The sequence below is a fragment of the Phalacrocorax carbo genome, chromosome 5 (assembly GCF_963921805.1).
Source record: "Phalacrocorax carbo chromosome 5, bPhaCar2.1, whole genome shotgun sequence".
Taxonomy (NCBI): domain Eukaryota; kingdom Metazoa; phylum Chordata; class Aves; order Suliformes; family Phalacrocoracidae; genus Phalacrocorax; species Phalacrocorax carbo.
In genome coordinates this window covers 51,399,334-51,418,277 of record NC_087517.1, presented here as the reverse complement: position 1 = coordinate 51,418,277, position 18,944 = coordinate 51,399,334, and the positions used below count along the sequence as shown (strand labels likewise).

The following is an 18,944-nucleotide window of genomic DNA, read 5'->3' as shown; positions in this document are numbered from 1 at the left end:
CCACAACAGCATGCACGCACTCACTTTGCTCAAATCCTTTCCCAAAGATTTATTGAAAATTGAAACTGTGGCACACAGGATTACATTCATATGGGGAAAGTGGGGTTTTACAGTGAACACTGTGCCCTAGTCACATTTTTTGCATACGACATGTTAAAAACAGGCTCAGGAACCTCCTGGACAAACCCATCCCCTCCCCAAGCCGCTTTGGTTTCTCAGTTAAAATACAAGGCGACCCACTGGGACGGATGAACAAAACCCGAGAGAAACTACTGGCCATCAGGTAAAAACAAAACAAAACAAATCAGTGAAATGTCACCAAGATCATTTTGGTCCTGCTCCCCACCCACACTGCCAGGGGGGAAGGGCTCATTCTGTGACTTTTTTTAAATTTTAAAAACAAGTTGAAAAATTAAGTGAACTTAAGAAAAACAGGCCCCGGCTATGTGTTCTCTGCATCCTTGAAGCCTCATCTGTGGCACCACGGGAAGGAGGTTTCTACTACAGGTTTCTTACAATAATTAAAAAAGAGGGGAGGCAGAAATTTGTCTTAAAGCTGGTCTTGTGCCTCCCCGGCAGCCAGTGAAGAGGCTGTTTGTCATTGCCCCACTTGCTGTGGCGAGATGCTCTAAAACCCGTTAACTTATTCCATCCAGGTGAGCCTCCAGGCTGGTCTCCAGGGCAGCTTCATTTCCCTAGACAAAGCAGCAAGGACTTTTCCAAATGCACGACAGGGCTTTTGAGGAGGCTACGCGGAATGGGAGCGCCGCTGTTTTCTGTTGAATGTAGAAAGCACTTTAAAAAAATAGAAGGGGGTCGCTTCCATCCGCAGAGCAAGAGGGTTGCTTTGTGATGTTGGTCTCTGGTTCTATTTTACAGTCTGTAAAAATACTCTGTCTGGCCGTCCACATCCATTCACGATATAAAGCAGTAAAAAAAAAAAAATATATATATAGAATGTGTTTTATTTATACAGTTACACTTGCAAGGCAATTGATCCTCCACTGGCCAGACCCTTCTACCTCCAGATGCTCTGCCTAGTTGATACAACTGCAAGACAAGACAAAAACAACCCTGAGTGACCCCATCATGGTAGGTGAGCGCTTGCAAAAAGAAAAGGGGAATGGAGAACAGGAAATACGTGAGTGCAAAGCCTGGACTGGGAGATGGACATGCAGATGCTGCAGCATCGGGTGAGATGGGGATGGACATTTTGGGCCATGAGGAGGATGGCAGCAGGGTTTTGCTGAGGGGATGGTGGTGCGGGTGGGAATGGGATGCAGGCAGCATCACCATGGCGGGCAGGGACATCACAGCTTGCTTTTGCTGCACCTGAAAACGTGGTGCAAGGTGGAAAAAGGGTCATAGGAGGTAGAAAGGGGTTTGGGGTGAACTGGTCTCTAAGATGGAGCAAAAGTGACTCCTGTAAAAGATGGGAGCCAAATCCTCCCCACCTTAACCCTAGCAAGGTCTTAGTCCCTGGGACATACGGGGCAGCAGGAAGGGGGGTGAGGAGCATCCTCCACAGCTCCCAGCAGGGCAGAGCGCCTGACTGCCAGCGTGTGAGCCCCTGACAGCAGAGTGGAGGCTGCTGGAGTGTAAGCTTTGCTCTTCCTAATGGCATCTATAAATAGCTGTGGCCTCCTGGTCCCAGTACACGCTCACTCTCTGCAGCCCATTTTGGGCAGCAAAAAACTTTCTCCCCTTCCCACGCATCCTCTCCAGCCCAGCTCGTGCTCCTGGGGGCCTGCCGGGATGTACGCACCCTCAGGGTTCAGGCTGGACACCAGGGGCTCCGGCAGGGTCCTGGGATGGCTGAGGAGCTGCTTGGTGCTGACCTGGGGAGGTGAATCGGTGCCAGCGGTGGGAGGAAAACCTATGGGATGGGGAAAAATGCCTGGCTCAGGCAGGTCTTGCACCTCCCGTGTTCACCAAGCATGGCCACCGCAGCACTGTGGGGCAGCCATGTCACCCTCTCTGGGTGCTCTGGAAGAGAAATAACGGGGCCCCTGTTTCCCCCCATCCCTTTCCACGAGGGCCCCCAGCCACCTCCTCTTGTCCCTGCAAGAATGTGGACACTGACATGGCCCTGGGCACCACACTCACGCTTTCCTCACCAAACACAAAGAGGTCAGCAGCAGCCAGAGCCCATCCCCACCAGCCCACAGCCCCAGGCCTTTGGCCACCTGCTTTTTCACTGCTGCCACTACGGTGGCATGCAGCAATGCTGCAAAGGAAAGCTCCCTGCGGCCACCCCAACCCCAAAAGCAGCAATCCGACCCCTGAGCATGGCTATGAACAGCCCCAAGGCTTCACTGGGAGGAAGAAGGAGCCCCAGGGCTGGCAAACCTCAGAGACACCCCAGGGTGGTGAGCGACTGCAGTGCCAGCATCAAAACCCCGTCCCTGCTGCCTAACCTCAGCACTCAGGGCAGAGCCAGCAGCTTTAGAGCCAATCCCCTTGGAGGGGGTGCTGACCCCCTTGGAAGGGGAGGCAGTGAGCGGGCAGGGGTTCTGCGGAGCAGCCCCCGCGGCCGAGCCGGCAGCGTGCTGACCTCCGTTTCTCCGGCAGGCTGGCAGCTCGTGCGGGCTCGGCTCCGGCTGGGCATCCTCCTCGGACCTGGCCTGCAGGACAGTCACTGTGGCCCCCGTCTGCTGAATAAACTGCTGCAAATTACACTGCCTCAGCTCCTTATTTAATTCCTCCAGCTCTTGGGTCTGGGCCTGCAAAACACACACACCGAGGGGGGGGGGACAGGGTGAGGTGCATGTCCCCCCCATGCTCCAAAACCAGCTAGCATACCTGCCCTGGGGCTGCTCCCCAGCTGGGGCTCACCTGGCCAGAGCTGGCAGAGGTGACCTCGGGGGTACTTTTGCTCAGCTGCCCCTCTCTGAGGGCCTGTGGGAAGGGGGGTGCCCAGGTGGCGGGGACAAGGAAGGCATTGTTTTGGGAACCGCCCTGATTTGCTGCATCTCCACAAGAGGGTGCGAGCAGCCATCAAATGGTGGCTGCTGCGGTGCTGAGAGAAGCTGGACGCAAACTAGGTGCTCAAGACAGAGATGCTGGAAGCACGGCCACCCTTTTGAAGGGCGGCTACTGCTGTCTGGCTGGGCAAAAGCTTCTCCCTTTTGCCCCACCAAAGGGGACCCAGCAGGCAGAGGGCAGGAGTCATGCAGTGCCTGGACCCCCTGCTGCTGGGGTCTGGGACAGGTGAGCCGGGGGGCATCATGGCTCAGCCCCACAGCTGAATCGCCATGCTGTGCAGTCCCCCGTGATGAGCCCAGGTCCTTGCATAGCTTGCATGGTCAAAAGGCTTTGTGCACAGGCACCGTGGGGACCTACGCTATGCCCCTCCATGACTCCTTTATCTAAGATGACATTGACCGTTGCACCAATGCCACCGACCCTGAACATGGACCATTTGCTCCAGCACCATTTTCCATGCCGGAGCAGGGTGATGCTGTGCTCCCCATGCACCACCCAGCAGGAGCCCCAGCCCAGATGCAGCTTGCAGAGTGCAACAGGTCTGGGACCCTGTGCTGGCCAGGTAAGAGTAGTGGTGATCCCCTGACAGCGGTCACTGCCGCTGAGCCACCTCCATGCACCCAGCCCCACGCACACCAGCCAGGTGGGGCAGGACCAACCCCACTCAACTTATCAGCCCCATGTTGCTGGAAAGCTGGTCCTGTCCCCTCCCAAAGGTCCCACCACCTCATGCAGCTGCTTGAACACAGTCCTATATACCTGCAGGTTCCTTTCAGCTTCCTCCAAGGCCTTCTCCACGCTGGCCAGGTTGCTCTCTAGCTGGGTGCCTTGCTTGACTTTGGCCTCCAAGTCCCTTTTCATCTTGGCGGCCATGTCCTCCAGCTCTGTGGGGCTGGGCGCATGGGTCTCCTTTCCCCTTTTGGCCCTCTCAGCCATCTCCCACTGGATCTCCTCCTGCAGGGCTTCGGTCCGAGCACTCAGCTCATAGATCCTCTGGGTGTACTCCTCCAGGCTGGCCCGCAGGCTCCTAACTCGCTCCTGCCGCTCCCGCTCACACTCCTTCTCCAGCCGGAGCTCGCTCTGCCAAAACTCCTCCTCACCCAGCTCTGTCTCGTTCCTCCGCACCAGGTGCTCCAGGTAGAGGATCTCATCCTCCTGCTCGGCAAGCCGGCTGCGTTCCCAGAGCCATAGGTCCATTTCCAAGGTGTCCCCGTGGGCCTCCAAGGAATGCAGCTGCTCCTGCTGCCGCAGCACTCTCCTAAACAGCTCCTCCTTGGAGGGCTGGACAACCCCATCGCCCTCCAAGTCCATCCCTTCCCGCACTTGGTGCCTCCAGCGGCTCATGGCGAATGGGTCGCTGGAGCCTGCAGGACCCAAGTTGAAGGTCATGGATTTTTTTGGCTCCCGGGAACGGGGTGCATCCGTGCCAGCAGGCCTGGGCTTGATGGGCAAGCTGGCCCTGATGAACGTCCTCTCAGGGGCTTGGGGAGTGCCCTCTGATGAGGGCCGCTCAGCTACGCTGGGGCCTGTCCGCCGCAGGATGAACTGCACATCATTGGCATACTGCCCGCACTTGGCCAGCGACTCCAAGGGGCACTCCAGTGGCAGCAGCTGCCGCTCCTTCTCCCGCAGCTTCTGCACCAGCACATAGCGGCCTGTCTGACCTGCCAGGAGGAGGTGAGCATGTCAGATGGGGAAAGCCAAGGCCAGCAGCGGTGTGCCGAGGCTGCTGCCCCACGGCAAGCAGCTGGTGACGTCCCCACCACCCCAGAGCAGGACCCCCACCCACCCAAGGTCTCCTCTTCCCAGGAAACTCCTGCAGATGGGCATCCCCTTGGCAGACGCTTCCACCCACAAAGGAGCATCCCCCCAGCAGACAGAGATGGCTCACCGATGGCCCGCGCCAAGGCGATGACCACTTCTTGGCAGGTGGTTTGCTCCGAGACACCGCAGACAACCCTCTGGATCCCATCCACCCAGACCTTCAGCTCCATCCCTGCAGCTGCTGGGCCTCAGGCACACTGGGTCATCGCAGGATGGGATGCCTGTGGGGAGAAAAGAAATCAGGTTTCCATCCCAAGCTGCTAACGAGGAATGTGAGATGCTTTAAGAGTGGTGTCATTAAATCATCTCTAACATCAACATCCCGTAAGGTGAATCCTAGACCAAGCAGCTGCTCACTGCTGCCCTCCACCCATCTCTGCAGCTCTCCCTGCGCATGGGTTGCATTGTTGTTGATATTATTAAAACAATGATGTTCATCTGCAAAAAAACAAAACCAATAACTTTTTGTTTTGCTCATGTCTGGGCAGTGGGTCTAAATCTTCCTGTGGTGGGAAATGATGGGGTTTATGTGCCTGCATCGTGCACAGAAGACAACGCCCAGGTTATTTGTGCTGCAAGCACAGACTTTTAATGGGTTTGCTGGACTTTCACTGTGATTTCTCTGACAATTTGGCAGCATGGCACCAGTTTTTTTTTTCCAAACAGTATTGGAGAAGGCAGAGAAACTTCTGGCTGCCCACCCTTGCAATGGAATATTGAGAGAAGGTGCAGACAATGCACATTTTAATCTATTTACCTCCATCTCAATTTATGAGAGAGGGATTAAGAAATTCAAATAAAGGTTTGGGAGGGGGAGCCAGGCACAAACGCCCGCGGTAAAGCCCAGGCTCCCAGGGGACACTCTGCCCAACACTGGGGCCCAGCCTGACTCCTACCCAGTGGTTACTTCTGTGTTAGAACAACACCTGTTAGCCCAGGCGCACCCAACTCCTGCCACATCAAGCAGCTCAACAACCGCGACAGTCTTAAAAAAAAGAAAAAATTAAGCACAAGCTGTAAAGAACTCCAATATCTGAGCTTACAGTGTTTCTAAACACCATGCAGACAAAGATGTATCCTTTTTCCCCCTCTATAACACTGTTTTTTTTCTAGCATCAGGCTTGTCTGAAAGGCCTGGGTGGAGGAATGTATACAGGAAGTTTCCAGGCCCTCCATCCAGAGGGTCCCAAACCGCTTTCCCAGCCTAATGCAGCTGGGCACAGCCTCCCCATCCCTCAGCTCCAGCCCTCCCAAGTTTGCGGCCAGGCTGTGAGAAAGCTTGACCTCAGGTTAAACACTACTTCTTGCTTGTTTTTTGTTGCCTGCCTGAGTAATCAAAGGGAATGTTTGAAGGGTCCTGCCTACAGCGACAAGGGATTTTATCCATGGTGTAAGAAAGGCAAGGAAAAACCGGGGAAGGTACAGCTTGGCAAAGCTGTTCCCTGTGGGTGCCAGGTCCCATCAGTGCCACCCACCTGCCCACCTCTGAAACATGGGCACAGAGCAGCCGCCACAAATACCTCGGCGCTGAGCTCATGTTTGCCTTGGCTGGGCAGCTGGGGAAAACCGGTAGGGGTGAAGGGCATCTTAATGCTCAGCCGACCTCCCTGTGAGCCCAAAGCTACTAAAATTTGCAAGATTTAGCCCAATTTAATTTCAAAGCTGGATTTTGGCACTGCTCCCCCACCCTGTGCATTCAAGGCTGCAACCGGCCCCCAGCATGGAACAAAGTCCAGGTGCTGCCACGGCACCACCTAGCTCACCCTGAAGCCACTGTCGCTCTCTCCCCCGCAACCACAGCACCCTAACACCAAATTTGGGGTGGCAACGCATGCCGGAAAGCATTGCCCCACCCTGGTCAGGGACCCGGCTAGCATTAAACCCAGCTTCCCCTGCCCTGACCCCACAGAGAAGCCAGAAGCTTTAAAATAAATAAGAAAAAATAACCCGGCCACTTGAGTCGCCTCGCACAGCCTCACCTTACCCAAAAAAATCCAGTAGTTGCCAAACTCTGCTGGGTGCGGGAACAGGATGGCTGCCGGCACACCAGTTCCAGGCACCTGTTTGGGTTCAAACCCAGCACCAGCCTGCAGCCCCGCCTTGGCCGGACGGTCTGGCAATCATTTACCAGCAGCCAGCGCAAGGCTCACCACTGCCAAAAAGCTGGGAGTGGCAGCAGCAGCCAGATTTTCTTCTGATATGGGCGGGCTCCCCCCCCAAAGTAGCCAGTGCATCCCTCGCTGCTGCATCTCTCCCTGCCACATCCCCTGGAACCCCACAACAAAATTGTTTTTATTATTTCCTTAAATCCTTGCAAGTGCAGGGGGTGCCCATTAACCAATCGCTTGCCTTAACCCCTGGGGTTTTTGGGGGTTGCCCTCCCCAGCTTGCTGCCAGATACAGGATATTATCTGCCTGCCTTGCAAGGGCTGGGGGCTGCTCCCTCCTCTACCTGCCCTCCTTGCCCCTTCCCAGGGCAGGATCAGCTCCCCCAGCCCACTCAAAACCAGCCCAGCTGCCCCTCTTCCCCTAAAGCCCTGGGTTCACAGAGGAGCCGACAGGAAGATGGCAGCTCATCCCCATTTGGGGGAACAGTGATGCTCCTCACACCCCCCAGTCCCTGCTTTAGGTGGGACATCACAACCCGCACGCAGCATCTCATCCCCAATATCCCACTGCACCATCATCACCCTAGTTCAAAAAACAAAAACAACAACAAAAACCCAACCATACCCAAACCACCCTAAAAGCCACCAGGCAATAAACCCCAAAGCCTTCACCTCACTCCCAGCATCACCCCTACCGTAGTCCCCCTACAGCTCTTTACCATCACTCCTGAAAAATCAGCAGCTGGGGGTGATCTCATTGCTCCACTTGCAAATATGACTCCCCTCTCCCCAAGCTTTGCTGCTGACCTCCTGCTTTAATTAGCAGGTGCTTTCATTATACCACCAGGTAGTGAAAAGAGGTTTTTTTGGGGGGGTGGGGTGAGTGGGAATCACTTTTCTTGGGGAAGAAGAGCTCTTTGGTGGGAGAATGGTTTCATGAACCAGAAGTGCAGGCAGCTGCCAGGCCCTGCCGGCTGCCCCAAAAACAGCACAAGGAAATGAGCAGGCAGCTGTGGGCACTAGGATGTGTGATGGCTCCTGCCAAAAACCACTCATTTTATTCTTATTCCCCAGGTCCCCCCATGGATTTCTAAATCATTTTTATTGGAAGCAGATTAACAAAGTGACTAATTTTCTGGTCCCTTCCCCATGTGATGGGTCCTAAAATGGAGGGTAGGGATGATTCATACCACGACTTCAACAAATTTCCTAACTGGGAGTTGGAATTTCAAATGCTGACACTTAAAAAAAATAAAATTAAAAATTAACAATCTCAGATCTTGCAGCTTTATTTTGTTTCCTGGCACTGCCATCTTCCAGCCTCCCCAAAGATGTCAGGCTAAAGGAAGAGGAGATGAAGGAGAATTTCTGCACATGCAGGAGGATGCATGTTTTATGCAGCTCCTGCAAACCACCATCCTGATGGCAGCTGGGACTCACATGGGTTTGGTGATCTCCCTGGAACCGAAATAATACACGACCATCCAAGAAAATTGGACCGCCAATACACGACCAGCCAAGCGAGGACCGCCACCGATTTGCAGGGACCTCTGCCATGTCCGCCACTGGCACCCTCAGAAGCTGAGGCAGCACCTTCCAACCAAGGATCATGAACACTTTGCAGGTGCCTTTCTCCCACATTTTGACACACACAAGAAAAAAAAAAATCCAGTTAGGAAACAACCCACCAATTTTGCACCCAACAGCAAGGCCAGCTGCAACCCAAATCCCAAAACATACCAAATGCACCTACCAGAGCTCCTAACAAGCACAATCTGGGACCAGCATGAAGGGTTTGAGACAAGCATCCCACCAATGTAGAGGTTTCACTCATTTTTGGGTGTTCACTTGCCTCCCTTGCTATATGCACCCCCTGACAGAGAGCTAGGTACAGGGCCAGGCAAGCAGGAGAGCAGTGGCACAGGCAGAGCTTCCCAGCAAGCCTAATTAAAACTGCAAAAAGTCAGGAGGCTAGCCCTTAAGGTCAAAGTTTGGGCTGCAGATAGGGTTATGAAGTCTCATAATTAATCAATAAAGTTGTATTTGTGCTTGAGAGTGGGCTGTGATGAGCCCACCGTCCAAGGAGGACCAAGGTGTCCACAGGGACCAGCAGCTCTGCATCCCTTTGGATGTACTCCAGGCAGATGCTGGGGTACTTTCGGTCATCTTATTCCTGCTGTGAACCTAAGCCTCTTACTCCTCTCTTGTCCGATGCTGGGAGAGATGCTTATGCCAGCTGTGTGGAGACACACCAGTAAAATAACCCCAAGACATGAGCCAACAGCAAGCAGGGAGTAGAGGAGTGGCCCTGCGCCACCATCCTGCATGCCGGAGCACTGGCAGGCTGGCCATGACTCACTGCCCTGGATCAGCTGCTGCAGTGACACATCCAGCAGTTATTTAATGCTTCCTGAGGTCCCTCCCTGCCCAAAGCACTAGGCCCAGCTCCTGGGCACCAAAGGGAAGCGATGGTACTTGCTCACGTGCTGAAACCCTCTGGTGGGACAGAAGCCTCCCTATTACTCAGGTGTGGAGAGGTGTCCCAACATGGAGAAGATCCACAGGGAACTGAAGCCTCCTGAAAGCGCTCATCCTGCAGCAGGTGGGAAGGAACAGGCTGTGGTCCAGGGTCCCCTCCAGCCCACTGACAGTGTCCTCCTGCCTCTGGTATCTCTTTTGGATCAGCATCACCTGCCATCAGCTGGGGTGTTGCAGGGATAGAGCAGCTCTGATGGGCTCTCCATGCCACATCCATCCCAGGCCAGAAGGTTGCACCACGGTCAAAGGTTGAGGCCATGGCCAAGGGCTGACGCCACTTGCAGGTCCAGTGCTGGGTGGAGATCAGCCATGGCAAGTGTTGACACGGTGGCACTTCCTGGGCTGACAGTTCCCACGCTGAGTGGAGACAAACATCCACAGCTCCGAATGAGCTGTCCATGCAGCAGAAACTGGCGACCACCGACAGTCACTGCCACTGCAGCAGGGAGCACCAGGCAAAGCCCTGCCTGCAGCCACTTGGCATAGGACCTTTCCACAGGGCCATGCTCACCCTGAGAATGCTGGCCCCAGGATCCTGAAGGGACACCATCTCCTGGCCTGGTACAAAGCAGCCAACAGGGCCACCTACTAAAGAGGTCGCCGTCCTCCTCTCCTGCAGTGCGGTGGCAGGACACAGGTGCAGGGCTCCAGCTCAGAGAAGCAAATGGGTTACTTCATCCTGGCACAAAGAGCTGACAGGGGTTAAATGAGCTCAAGAGGTGACAAACAAGTCCTACTGGAGCAGTCACAGCCCAGAGAGACTGCTCTTCATCCATCCATCACAGGGAGGGTGTGCAAGTGTTACTCACCCCAGGCCTATCGAAGCCACCAGCTCTTATGCAAGGCAGCCGCAAATACCCAGGAGCAAGGAAGCAGCAGGCACTGGGCTCTAATTCACACCTAAGCAGTTTATTTAGGGGTGGCCATAACAGTCCCCACATCCTTGGTCCGCCCATCATGCCCCATCCAGCTCTCTGCTCTGCCATGGCGTGCCTGACAGCAAGCCCAAAAACCCAGTAATTTCAAAACCACACAAGGGCTCTGCAGACTCTGTTTTTCTCTCCTCCTTCAGCTGGAGAAAACCCAGCTGGGGACAGGGATACTGCAAACATACCCTGAAGGTGCAGCTTTACCAGAGATATGCAGGTGGATCCCAGCCCATGCACACCCCCGGGCTCTGTCACACTTCGATAGCAAGAGGCTTCTGCTGGGGACATCTTATGATGCATAACGCACACTCGGCATCTGCAGAAGTTACATCCATGTTTCAAGGGCTTTTTGCACCCAAAGGAGATCAAAGGGCCAAGGCCAGGAAAACTAAGTCCTGTGGCACTTACATCACTCAAGAGCTGAAGCACCACTTGAGCCTGAAGCCACAGACCACCACCAAAGTCCCCTGGCATCCCAAGGGAGACGTGTCCCACACATGAGGATCTTGCAGGAACTGCCCGAAGAGCAGATTTCTGGAGAGCCATATGCACCATACCGGCAACACCCCCCACCCCCATTAGGAGCAAAATAGAAGCATGGGGATTTTCTGCTCCACCTCCTCCCCAAAATTACAGACCCACGCTAACATGCCTGGGGCGTACCAGTGAGGCTGGCTGATGCCAAATCCTGCCCAGCACTGCAGTACAGGATGTGGACATGCCTTGGGGTGATGGCCTTCGGCAGGGATTTAGGGGAGGGAGGCTCACACTCTGGCCAGTGTGGAAGAAGCTCACCCCATCCCAGCTCCACCTGAAGGGATTTCTCTCACTGTTTTTCACCCAAGATTGTGTGTCTGCTAGGGCATCAGACCCACACAAAGGCTTCAGAAACAGCACTGGGACTGAGCTGGGGAACTTTTCCCTCCCCCTTAAGCAAGCCAAGATTTGTGGCCATAGTGAACCAGTGTCAAGAGCTATGTTGAAACATCAAGGATCGCAGGCAGCGATGACATTTCAAGGATGTTAACTAGCCAGTCCACTCTGCAGATGAGCAACCAACAAAAGCTCATTATAAATTAAAAGAAGTGGGGGAAAAAAAATGCTCCACCTACTGCACACACTCACATTACAGTGTTTCAGCCTGCAAGGGGAAGGATCATCTTCCTCACCTTAATGCATTGTATTTCTCCTTTGCAGCACTAATGGAAGAAGAGCTGGCAAGGCTGGCTAGTAAAGTCTGCTGTAAAGATGAAAGTTTGCAAGGGAAACATTAGCAGTACCTGCTATTGCTGTAACCATTACCACCAACCCCAGATGTGCAAGTGCAGAGTGGCTTCATGAAAGCTGCTGAGAGTAAATTCATAGTTTCTTCTCAAGGAGGCAAAGCAAAATTAGCTATAATGTGTAGAACAGAGGGGAAAAAGGAAAGGCTCTTGCACTGCCACACCCCTTTTTTCATGTGCCATTCAACCTGTCTGGACACCGAGCCCAGGAGGGGCTGGGGAATTATTTAGGTGCCCAGCTTCCAGCACAGGAGCAAGGCTGGGCCTAGGTACCTTTGGGCTCTAGGCTGACCTAGATCAGCCTTGAGGATTAGGGGCTGGACTTGAAAACCTTTCAAGGTTCAGTCCATGCTCCCTATTTTTCCCTAAAACTATTGCCTTTATTTTTAATACAAAAAAATTTGGTGCTTCCTCTTCAGCTGTCAAGGCACTGTTGTACCTACAGCTGCTGCCCAGCTGTGAGTCCCAGCACAGCAGCTCCAGGATGCCCAAATGCCCATCATCTTCAGGGGTTGTCTCAAAACCCAGCACTTAAAAGCCAAGTTCTGAGGGGTACTTGCCAGATCATCCACATGCAGACACAGCCCCAGCACACATCTGCCATCAGGTGCAGCATCTCCACCACTTTCATCTTCCACAGCAGTCATCAGCAAAAGCATGATGCAATTTGTCAATATTCCCCCTTTGTTACACACAGCCCATTCCACAAGTCAGAAAACGGCTTGCATTTCTCATTCACATGGGATTCTGGAGGAATGCTGTAAATCTGGAGACGCAAGAGCCTGTTCAAGTCTTGGAAATACTCTGAAGTACCTCCTTGGCTGGGCAGAAGAAAGCAGAAGTGTTTCAATTTCTTCCAAATTTCTGTTTTTTCCTCATCAAGGGCAAGACCAAAATGAGGAAAATCCAATGAATGGGCTATTTCTCCCAATGCCTCCAGAAGAGCCAGCAACAACCCTCAAAGCACAGCTTCCTTGTGGTGCATGCCCAGTCCAGGATGAGATGCACCTTGGCCACCTACAAGGCAAGTGGCACTAACCTGCTGCTCTCCCTGTCTCATCTCAAAGCAATCAACTATTTGATTTCTATAGGATTACAGGAAAGTTCAGGCTCTGCACCTCTCCTCTCAGTAGGACCAGGGACATGAAAAAGCCAAATGACTTCCAAATATTCTCCCCCCAACCTGCCTCCCAGCCTCCTTCAGAATTGCTGGTGTCAGCCACCAGCAATCCTCTTTTCCACTCCAATTCTCATCCTAGGTGAGATATTAATTAACAAATTAGCAAATGCAAAACCAGGGATAAACCATCCAGATTTTATTTTCCATTTCCAGAATAACTCGTAGTTTCCTACCCTGCTTCAGAAAGCGGCCACATGCCAAGGACACACTGCTGGGTATCCGGAGGAGAAGATGCACTGATGAATATGCAGGTGCATGCTGCCATGGATATTTATTTATAACTTTGTAGGATTAAAAAGGCCTTTAATGACCATTTGCCAAGAGCTGAAATCACTCCTTTCTTTCTCTCTCTCTCACATAAACACAGATGCAGAGTCAAATAAACAAGAGATGCAGAATTAATCCAGGCTGAAACCTTTGATAAGATACTTGGGTATTTTAGAAGTCTCTGCTTTCACGCTACCTGGCACATGATTAATTAGGTGGAGGTGCTATCAATCCTCACCTGAACCCACACAGGGATAATGAGCTCTTTAAAGCACTAAAATGGAGGCTCATCTCTGGAGAGGCAACTCAATCCCCTATCTGGAACTAAAATGGAAGAGGCCATCCATTGTGGGGGGGTGTACAAATCACTGTCCTTCAGGAAGTGATGGAAGTCATGGCTGCATGACCAACTTTAATCCCTGAAACCACCTTGCTGGGAGGTGGCAAACCTCTGACTGAAGGTGTTTCGATGCCAGCAAAGAACTCCATCTCCTGCTCCGCATGTAGGTGTCCTTCCAAACACTGGGAGTCAAGGACTCCACTGGTACTTGGTGACACCCAGAAGACCAAGATGGGATGGTAACTGGTGCTGGGGACCATGCCAGCCCTCCCACCTGCACAGAGAGGGAGATGCCGTAAAAATATCTTATTTTTTTCAGAAGCATTTAGGAGCTTAATTCTTATGCAACTCATGCTCACCTGGGATCGCTGTGGGAAAACTCAGCCTTTCGAACCTCCTACCCTAACTTCTTTGTAGTCCCAGCAGGTCATTAAAAAGCCAAACAAATTCAAAGAGGACAGCATCAAGTCCAACATCACAGCGTAGGCAATCCCCAAACCGTATTAAACCACTCCAGAAATTACCTGAGGTGAAGTAGATTTGAGGGGTCCTCAGCATGCAGCATCTCAAAGATTCAAAGTGATGTTGCTTCTAGCACATCCACTCCTGGGTCCCAGGGATGTTTCCCTGCCAGAGTGGGAGAGCAAACGTCCTTTCGCAACATAAGATGCTGAGTTTGGAAGATTTAAAAAAGACTAGAAAGAGCAATAGAAAAGGATTTTTATTTTTCTTTCTTTTTTTTAAAAAAAAACCCCAATCCTACAGGAATCCTTTCCATGGTACAGATTCCTGTGCAGATACAGATTTTCTTTTTCCCCCCACCAACGGCGGGGCAGGTGGGAATACCTTGGACCAGGTATGACGTGGTACAAACTGATGCCAGGCTAGGTTAGCCCTGTGTAAGTCTCACAGGGCCATCCCATTGGGATGGGACCCTGATGACTTGACAAGCTGCCCTGAGAAAGCCCTATTCCAGAGGAATCAGGGCAGGGAGGAGAGGAAGGAGAGATGTCCTTGGAGCAAGCCTGGGAAATACCTGACTTTCTACAGGGACAAACCATTAAACAAAGACCTGGGCATACTGGTCAAGAGCCCAAGGAGACCATGAGCTGCTTTCTGATGATTAATTAAGCGCAAATTGTCCCTCAGAGAGGCAGGGGGGTTCATGTTGCAGGAACCAGCTGGTACTGATCGCAACACACAAAGAGGTAAAAGCCCACCCAGTACTTCCACCATGAGTATATTTGGCTCTTTGTGGAAAGGAGCGCTGTCACCTCCAAACATTGCCAGAACTTGGAAAAGAAATAAAAATCAGCAAGTGAAAACAGCAACCACAACACCTCCAAAAAAACCAACCCAACCCATCTTTATTCTCATCTAGAGATGCCTGTGGTGTTCATCCAACCCCCTGCACACCACCAGCTGCCTCAGGCAAGCATCCAGAGGCAGAGACCAGCTCCCCACAGAAAGCAGTATTCCCAGAAGGAACCATTAAACCAGCAAGAATCCTAAAAAATACTCTCCCTGTGATCCCTCACCTGGGCAGCTTCACAAAACCACCTGTGTTCTCCCACCCCTTGCCAACGGCTTCTTCAGGCTGGCAGGAAAAGCAGGGAGCAAAGGGGGGGCTGCTGCTAACTGGGCTTCTCTGCTGACCCAGCTACTCTCCTATAGGATGCTATGGGTGCCTATGAAGTCCCCGTGCTCAGGAGCACAGCACTAGGTCTAACATCACGGGGAACGCTGGGCCCCAAGACACTGTTTGAGAGCATTGCAGCATCCCATCACCTGTCTTCCCAGTTATGCAGCAGGCACTTGGGAGAACATGGGGAGGTTTGAGCACATGGCTTCTAAGCCCAAGAGCTCCAGCAGGTCCTGTGCTGCAGGAGGGTTACAAAGCAGCAGAGGAAGCCTTCCCAAACTCAGGCAGTGCTGAATTGCCCCAAAGTTTCCAGCTCAGGGCTGAGCCACCCATATTTTCAGGTAAGAAGTGTTGTGGGGTTTTTGTTGTTGTTGGTTTCTCCCTTCCCTCTGCCTCTTTTTATTTTGAAGCAACGAGTTATTCTAGATGGCTAGCCCAGGGCAGCTGGAAGCACCCCAGCCCTCAAGAAAGTGCTGACTCCAGTCCACAAAAAGCCAGATAATCAGCTGCTTTTAGAAGCTCATGAACTTGGCATCTGAAAAATGGAAAGACATAAAATTGTTAGCAATCACTTACAATAGGATTTTGTTAAAAACCTTCCGTGGAGACACACTTATGCCTTAATTTGACTGCTGAGGTTTACAAGGGCATAGACAAGTTGGAACAGATCGAGAAATATTCCTTAAAAAGATGTTCTTAAAAACAACAGATATACACAGAGCTAATACTTAAAACATCCCTCACGCCTTTATTTAAACTCAGACACAGAGCAACCCATTGTCAAGCAGCACCTGGACTTCTTCCTAGTTCACTACAGTGCCTGACATCGCATGACTTGAGGAAATAACTCTGCTCCAAAGCCTTGGCACACATACATCATGGCCTCCCAGCCAGGGAGAATCAACTCCTTATGTGATTTGGTCCCAAAGCATCACCCCTCCCAGCACACGGCGAGACAGCAGAATGTGGGCTGAGGTAACTTCCAAGCCACCACTGAAGTTTTTCCCCATAGCAGAAGACACAAACAGGACAGGGCAGAGAGATGTTGAAAAACATGGATGAGATGAACGGGTGGGGACCGTAACAAATGCACTCAAGCAATGTTTCTCTGCAGCACGTGGTGACGGTGAAGGCAACCACAACACATGTCTCCACTATGGAGGTGGACAATACACACGTTGCCGGAGCTGACCAGCTCCCATCTAGCCCCATTTTACATCCAGTCCCCAAAATACTTTGGCACAGAAGCTCTTCTATTTGCCTGGGCGCTGTAGATCCCTGTACCTTCAGCAATTACACCACGCTACCTTTTTTGGTCAAGTTGTATTTCAAAGAGCAAGGAAGAGAGCACCCTGGGATGATTCAGACTGGCCATCGCCACACTACTTGGGCCAGCTCCCACCTGCTGCCAAAAGGTTTGGTCAAGCCTGGCAAGCTCCCCAGCATGCTCGCTGGGGCCTGCAGGTATCCAAAGCTACCAAGCGCCAGCTGTAACTTGCTTTTCTTAAGCATAAGGGAAATAAAAGAATTTTAAATAAATCAGAATTAGTTCTTAAATTGTTTTATTGTCTCAGGGTCAGACTGTTGCTCAGGTTCCCCCGTTAAAGCCCCGGGTGGAGTTAACTGCCACATCTCTCTTGCACTCATTTGCAAAGAGTTTTATTTTTTAGAGCAACTGGCATCGCCTTGCCAGGAAATTTCAGAGTGCCCCCGACCCACAGTGCTCAATGCTGTGGGGTGCTGGGCACGCTCAGGCACTGCAAGCTGCGCTCCCTGGCCTCACAGCTTTCTATAAAGAAGGTGGAAGAAAGCCTTTAGAAAGATGTATGCACTTGGGGGTGGGGGTGATTCTCAATTTCCATGCTATTTCTTTCAAAAGGGCATGGGGAAGCCAGCAGAGCTATGCCGAGAGGGAGGCCAGGCGCCCTGCTCAGGCTCTCCCAGCAGATAACTGGGATGCAGGAGAATTCCTGGCATTCCAGCAGCACCAGCAGAAGGTAAGAGTATTCCCTGTACCCTACAGACCCTTCCTGAGCAGACACCACCAGCACTGCCTGGTAATGAAGGCAAGCAGCATATGGATACACTTCCTGCTCATAACCACTGCAGCTACAGCATATGCACACACGCAGTCGCTTTCTTCTCCCTAAAAGCAGCTGCAACTCTTGCTGCACGAGGAGTACAACCTCACACAGCTACCCTGTGAGGTGAGCTGATGGGTGCATGTAGCATCGCTGCCCCATCCTGGCTGGATCCTGCGCCCCACCATTTGACAGCTGAGCTCTGGTGTTCGTGCTGCCACACGTTCCTGGGGCCCGCCGCCTGCCTGGCAAGTCTCAGCAGAGCACCAGGCCAGGGCCCACAAGCACGCTGTTAGCACCGGCATCCCTGGGAGCAGGCCCTGGCTTACTGCAAGGAGTGGCCAAAGCTCCCATGTCGCCTCTTCGGATCATTTCACACCTGTTTCCACCTGCCTCTTCCTAATTTCTCATGAAGTCAGTCATCCTGAGGGGAGTGCCACGGGGTGTGCCAGAGGCAGCCACTCTGAGCAAGAGGTGTGTGGCTGTGACCCCTTTCTCCGTGCAATACCACCCTCAAACCTATGTTTGGGTTTTTAACATGCAAATACAAAGTGTCACAGGGCACGGAAAAGCAAGGGAGAGGAGTTTGTTCTCCCACCTGCAGCGGGCCGCAAGCAGAGTTACAAAACAACCTGCCGGCAGAGTTTGCAGAAGGCATCAGAAGTATGCAGCGAGGAGCCAGGCTCTTATCAAGGAATTTAACCCTCCTCCTCAGGGAGCTGGAGACGTCCCTGAAGAGAGGAAAGACAGCTTTGCCCCGTGGATGCAGACCGCAAGGGGAGGCTCCTTGCATAGGTAGCCGAGACCCCATGTCACCTCAGCTGCTCCTCTGCTGTGGGCTAAGTGGGACCACGACGCTGCTCCTTCTGGTGGGGCTTGGGTGGGCCATGCTGGTGCCAGGAGCTGCTGGTGATGCCACTGCCAGCTCCCGGTGCTCCGGGCAGGTGGGAGGCAAAGCCACTGGCACTCGACAGACCAGGACATGGCCAGCGTAGCACCGGGCAGGTGGCAAAGAGGCTCAGGGTCTTGCCAGTGCCGAAAGGAGCTCCCAGCCGTCCCAGCCCAGGTTTCTGGAGGCATCCCAGCCCCCCGAGTCACCTCATCATCATCCTGGCCTCAGTCTGGGGAGGTCGTCGTGCTTCGCAGCCCCCAAACAATGGGGTTACCCCCACCGCTGCCGGTGGGCCCTGCCAGGGGGGAGAGGCGCCGGCTTCCCGGGACGGGGACTCACACCGGGGAGACCCGAGGCCGGCGGCCCCAGTGCCGTAGCAGCGGCAGCAGCCGCCCTCCCCGGGGCCGCGGGCCGGGCCGCACGCCGGTGCTGCAAAGCGGCGGCGGCGGCCCCTCGCCGGGAGGCCCGGCCCGGCCCGGCCCCGGCCCCGGCTCCGGCCCCGGCCCGGACTCACCTGCCGGCGGCTCCGGCTCCTCTCCCCGGCGGCTCCGGCTCCGCTCCGGTCCCGCCGCGCCGCTCCGCAGCGCGGAACCGCGGCGACCTGCAGCCGCCCCGCCCCTTCCCGCCAGCCCCGCCCCCGCCACGCCCCGCCCCGCCAGCCACGCCCCCCGGCCAGGTGAGCGCTGCCCCTCCCCCCGGCGCAGGGAGCCCCAAAGTCTTGGGTTTTTTTCTTTAAAAAGGATCAAATTCTCCTTTTTCAAAAAAACCTCTTAAATTACTATCATTTTTTAAAAAGAAGTCTTAAATCCTCCTGTTCTCAGAGAGAAGCCAACCCCAGCCACGCTGTACCCTTCTATCCCCGTTCCAGTCCCACC

At 53.3% G+C, this 18,944-nt stretch overlaps 1 protein-coding gene across 5 annotated transcripts; it reads right to left on the bottom strand.

The window, feature by feature from the left end:
• Positions 1-34: 34 nt before the first annotated feature.
• Positions 35-18,681, bottom strand: RASSF7 (Ras association domain family member 7). 5 transcript variants are annotated; one of them, XM_064452418.1, is made up of 6 exons: positions 18,584-18,681; positions 4,877-5,030; positions 3,745-4,649; positions 2,555-2,723; positions 1,766-1,876; positions 35-1,050 (listed from the first exon to the last, which is right to left on the bottom strand). In XM_064452418.1, exons 2-6 carry the CDS (start codon positions 4,977-4,979, stop codon positions 1,019-1,021), a joined length of 1,320 nt encoding a protein of 439 aa, XP_064308488.1. In that variant the 5' UTR covers positions 4,980-5,030; positions 18,584-18,681; the 3' UTR covers positions 35-1,018. The 5 variants fall into 5 exon arrangements, with proteins under 5 accessions (XP_064308488.1, XP_064308487.1, XP_064308489.1 ...); XM_064452417.1 differs by lacking the exon at positions 18,584-18,681 and adding an exon at positions 6,794-6,933; XM_064452419.1 differs by lacking the exons at positions 1,766-1,876; positions 18,584-18,681 and adding an exon at positions 6,794-6,935.
• Positions 18,682-18,944: the final 263 nt, after the last annotated feature.

Excerpts from the sequence above, each read along its gene's own strand:
- RASSF7 (XM_064452418.1), bottom strand. The coding sequence starts at position 4,979 with ATGGAGCTGAAGGTCTGGGTGGATGGGATCCAGAGGGTTGTCTGCGGT. Across the intron at positions 2,724-3,744 it reads AAGCTGAAAGGAACCTGCAG|GCCCAGACCCAAGAGCTGGA; the intron begins GTATATAGGACT and ends TGTGTTTTGCAG. Across the intron at positions 1,877-2,554 it reads AGCCTGCCGGAGAAACGGAG|GTTTTCCTCCCACCGCTGGC; the intron begins GTCAGCACGCTG and ends CCCATCCCATAG.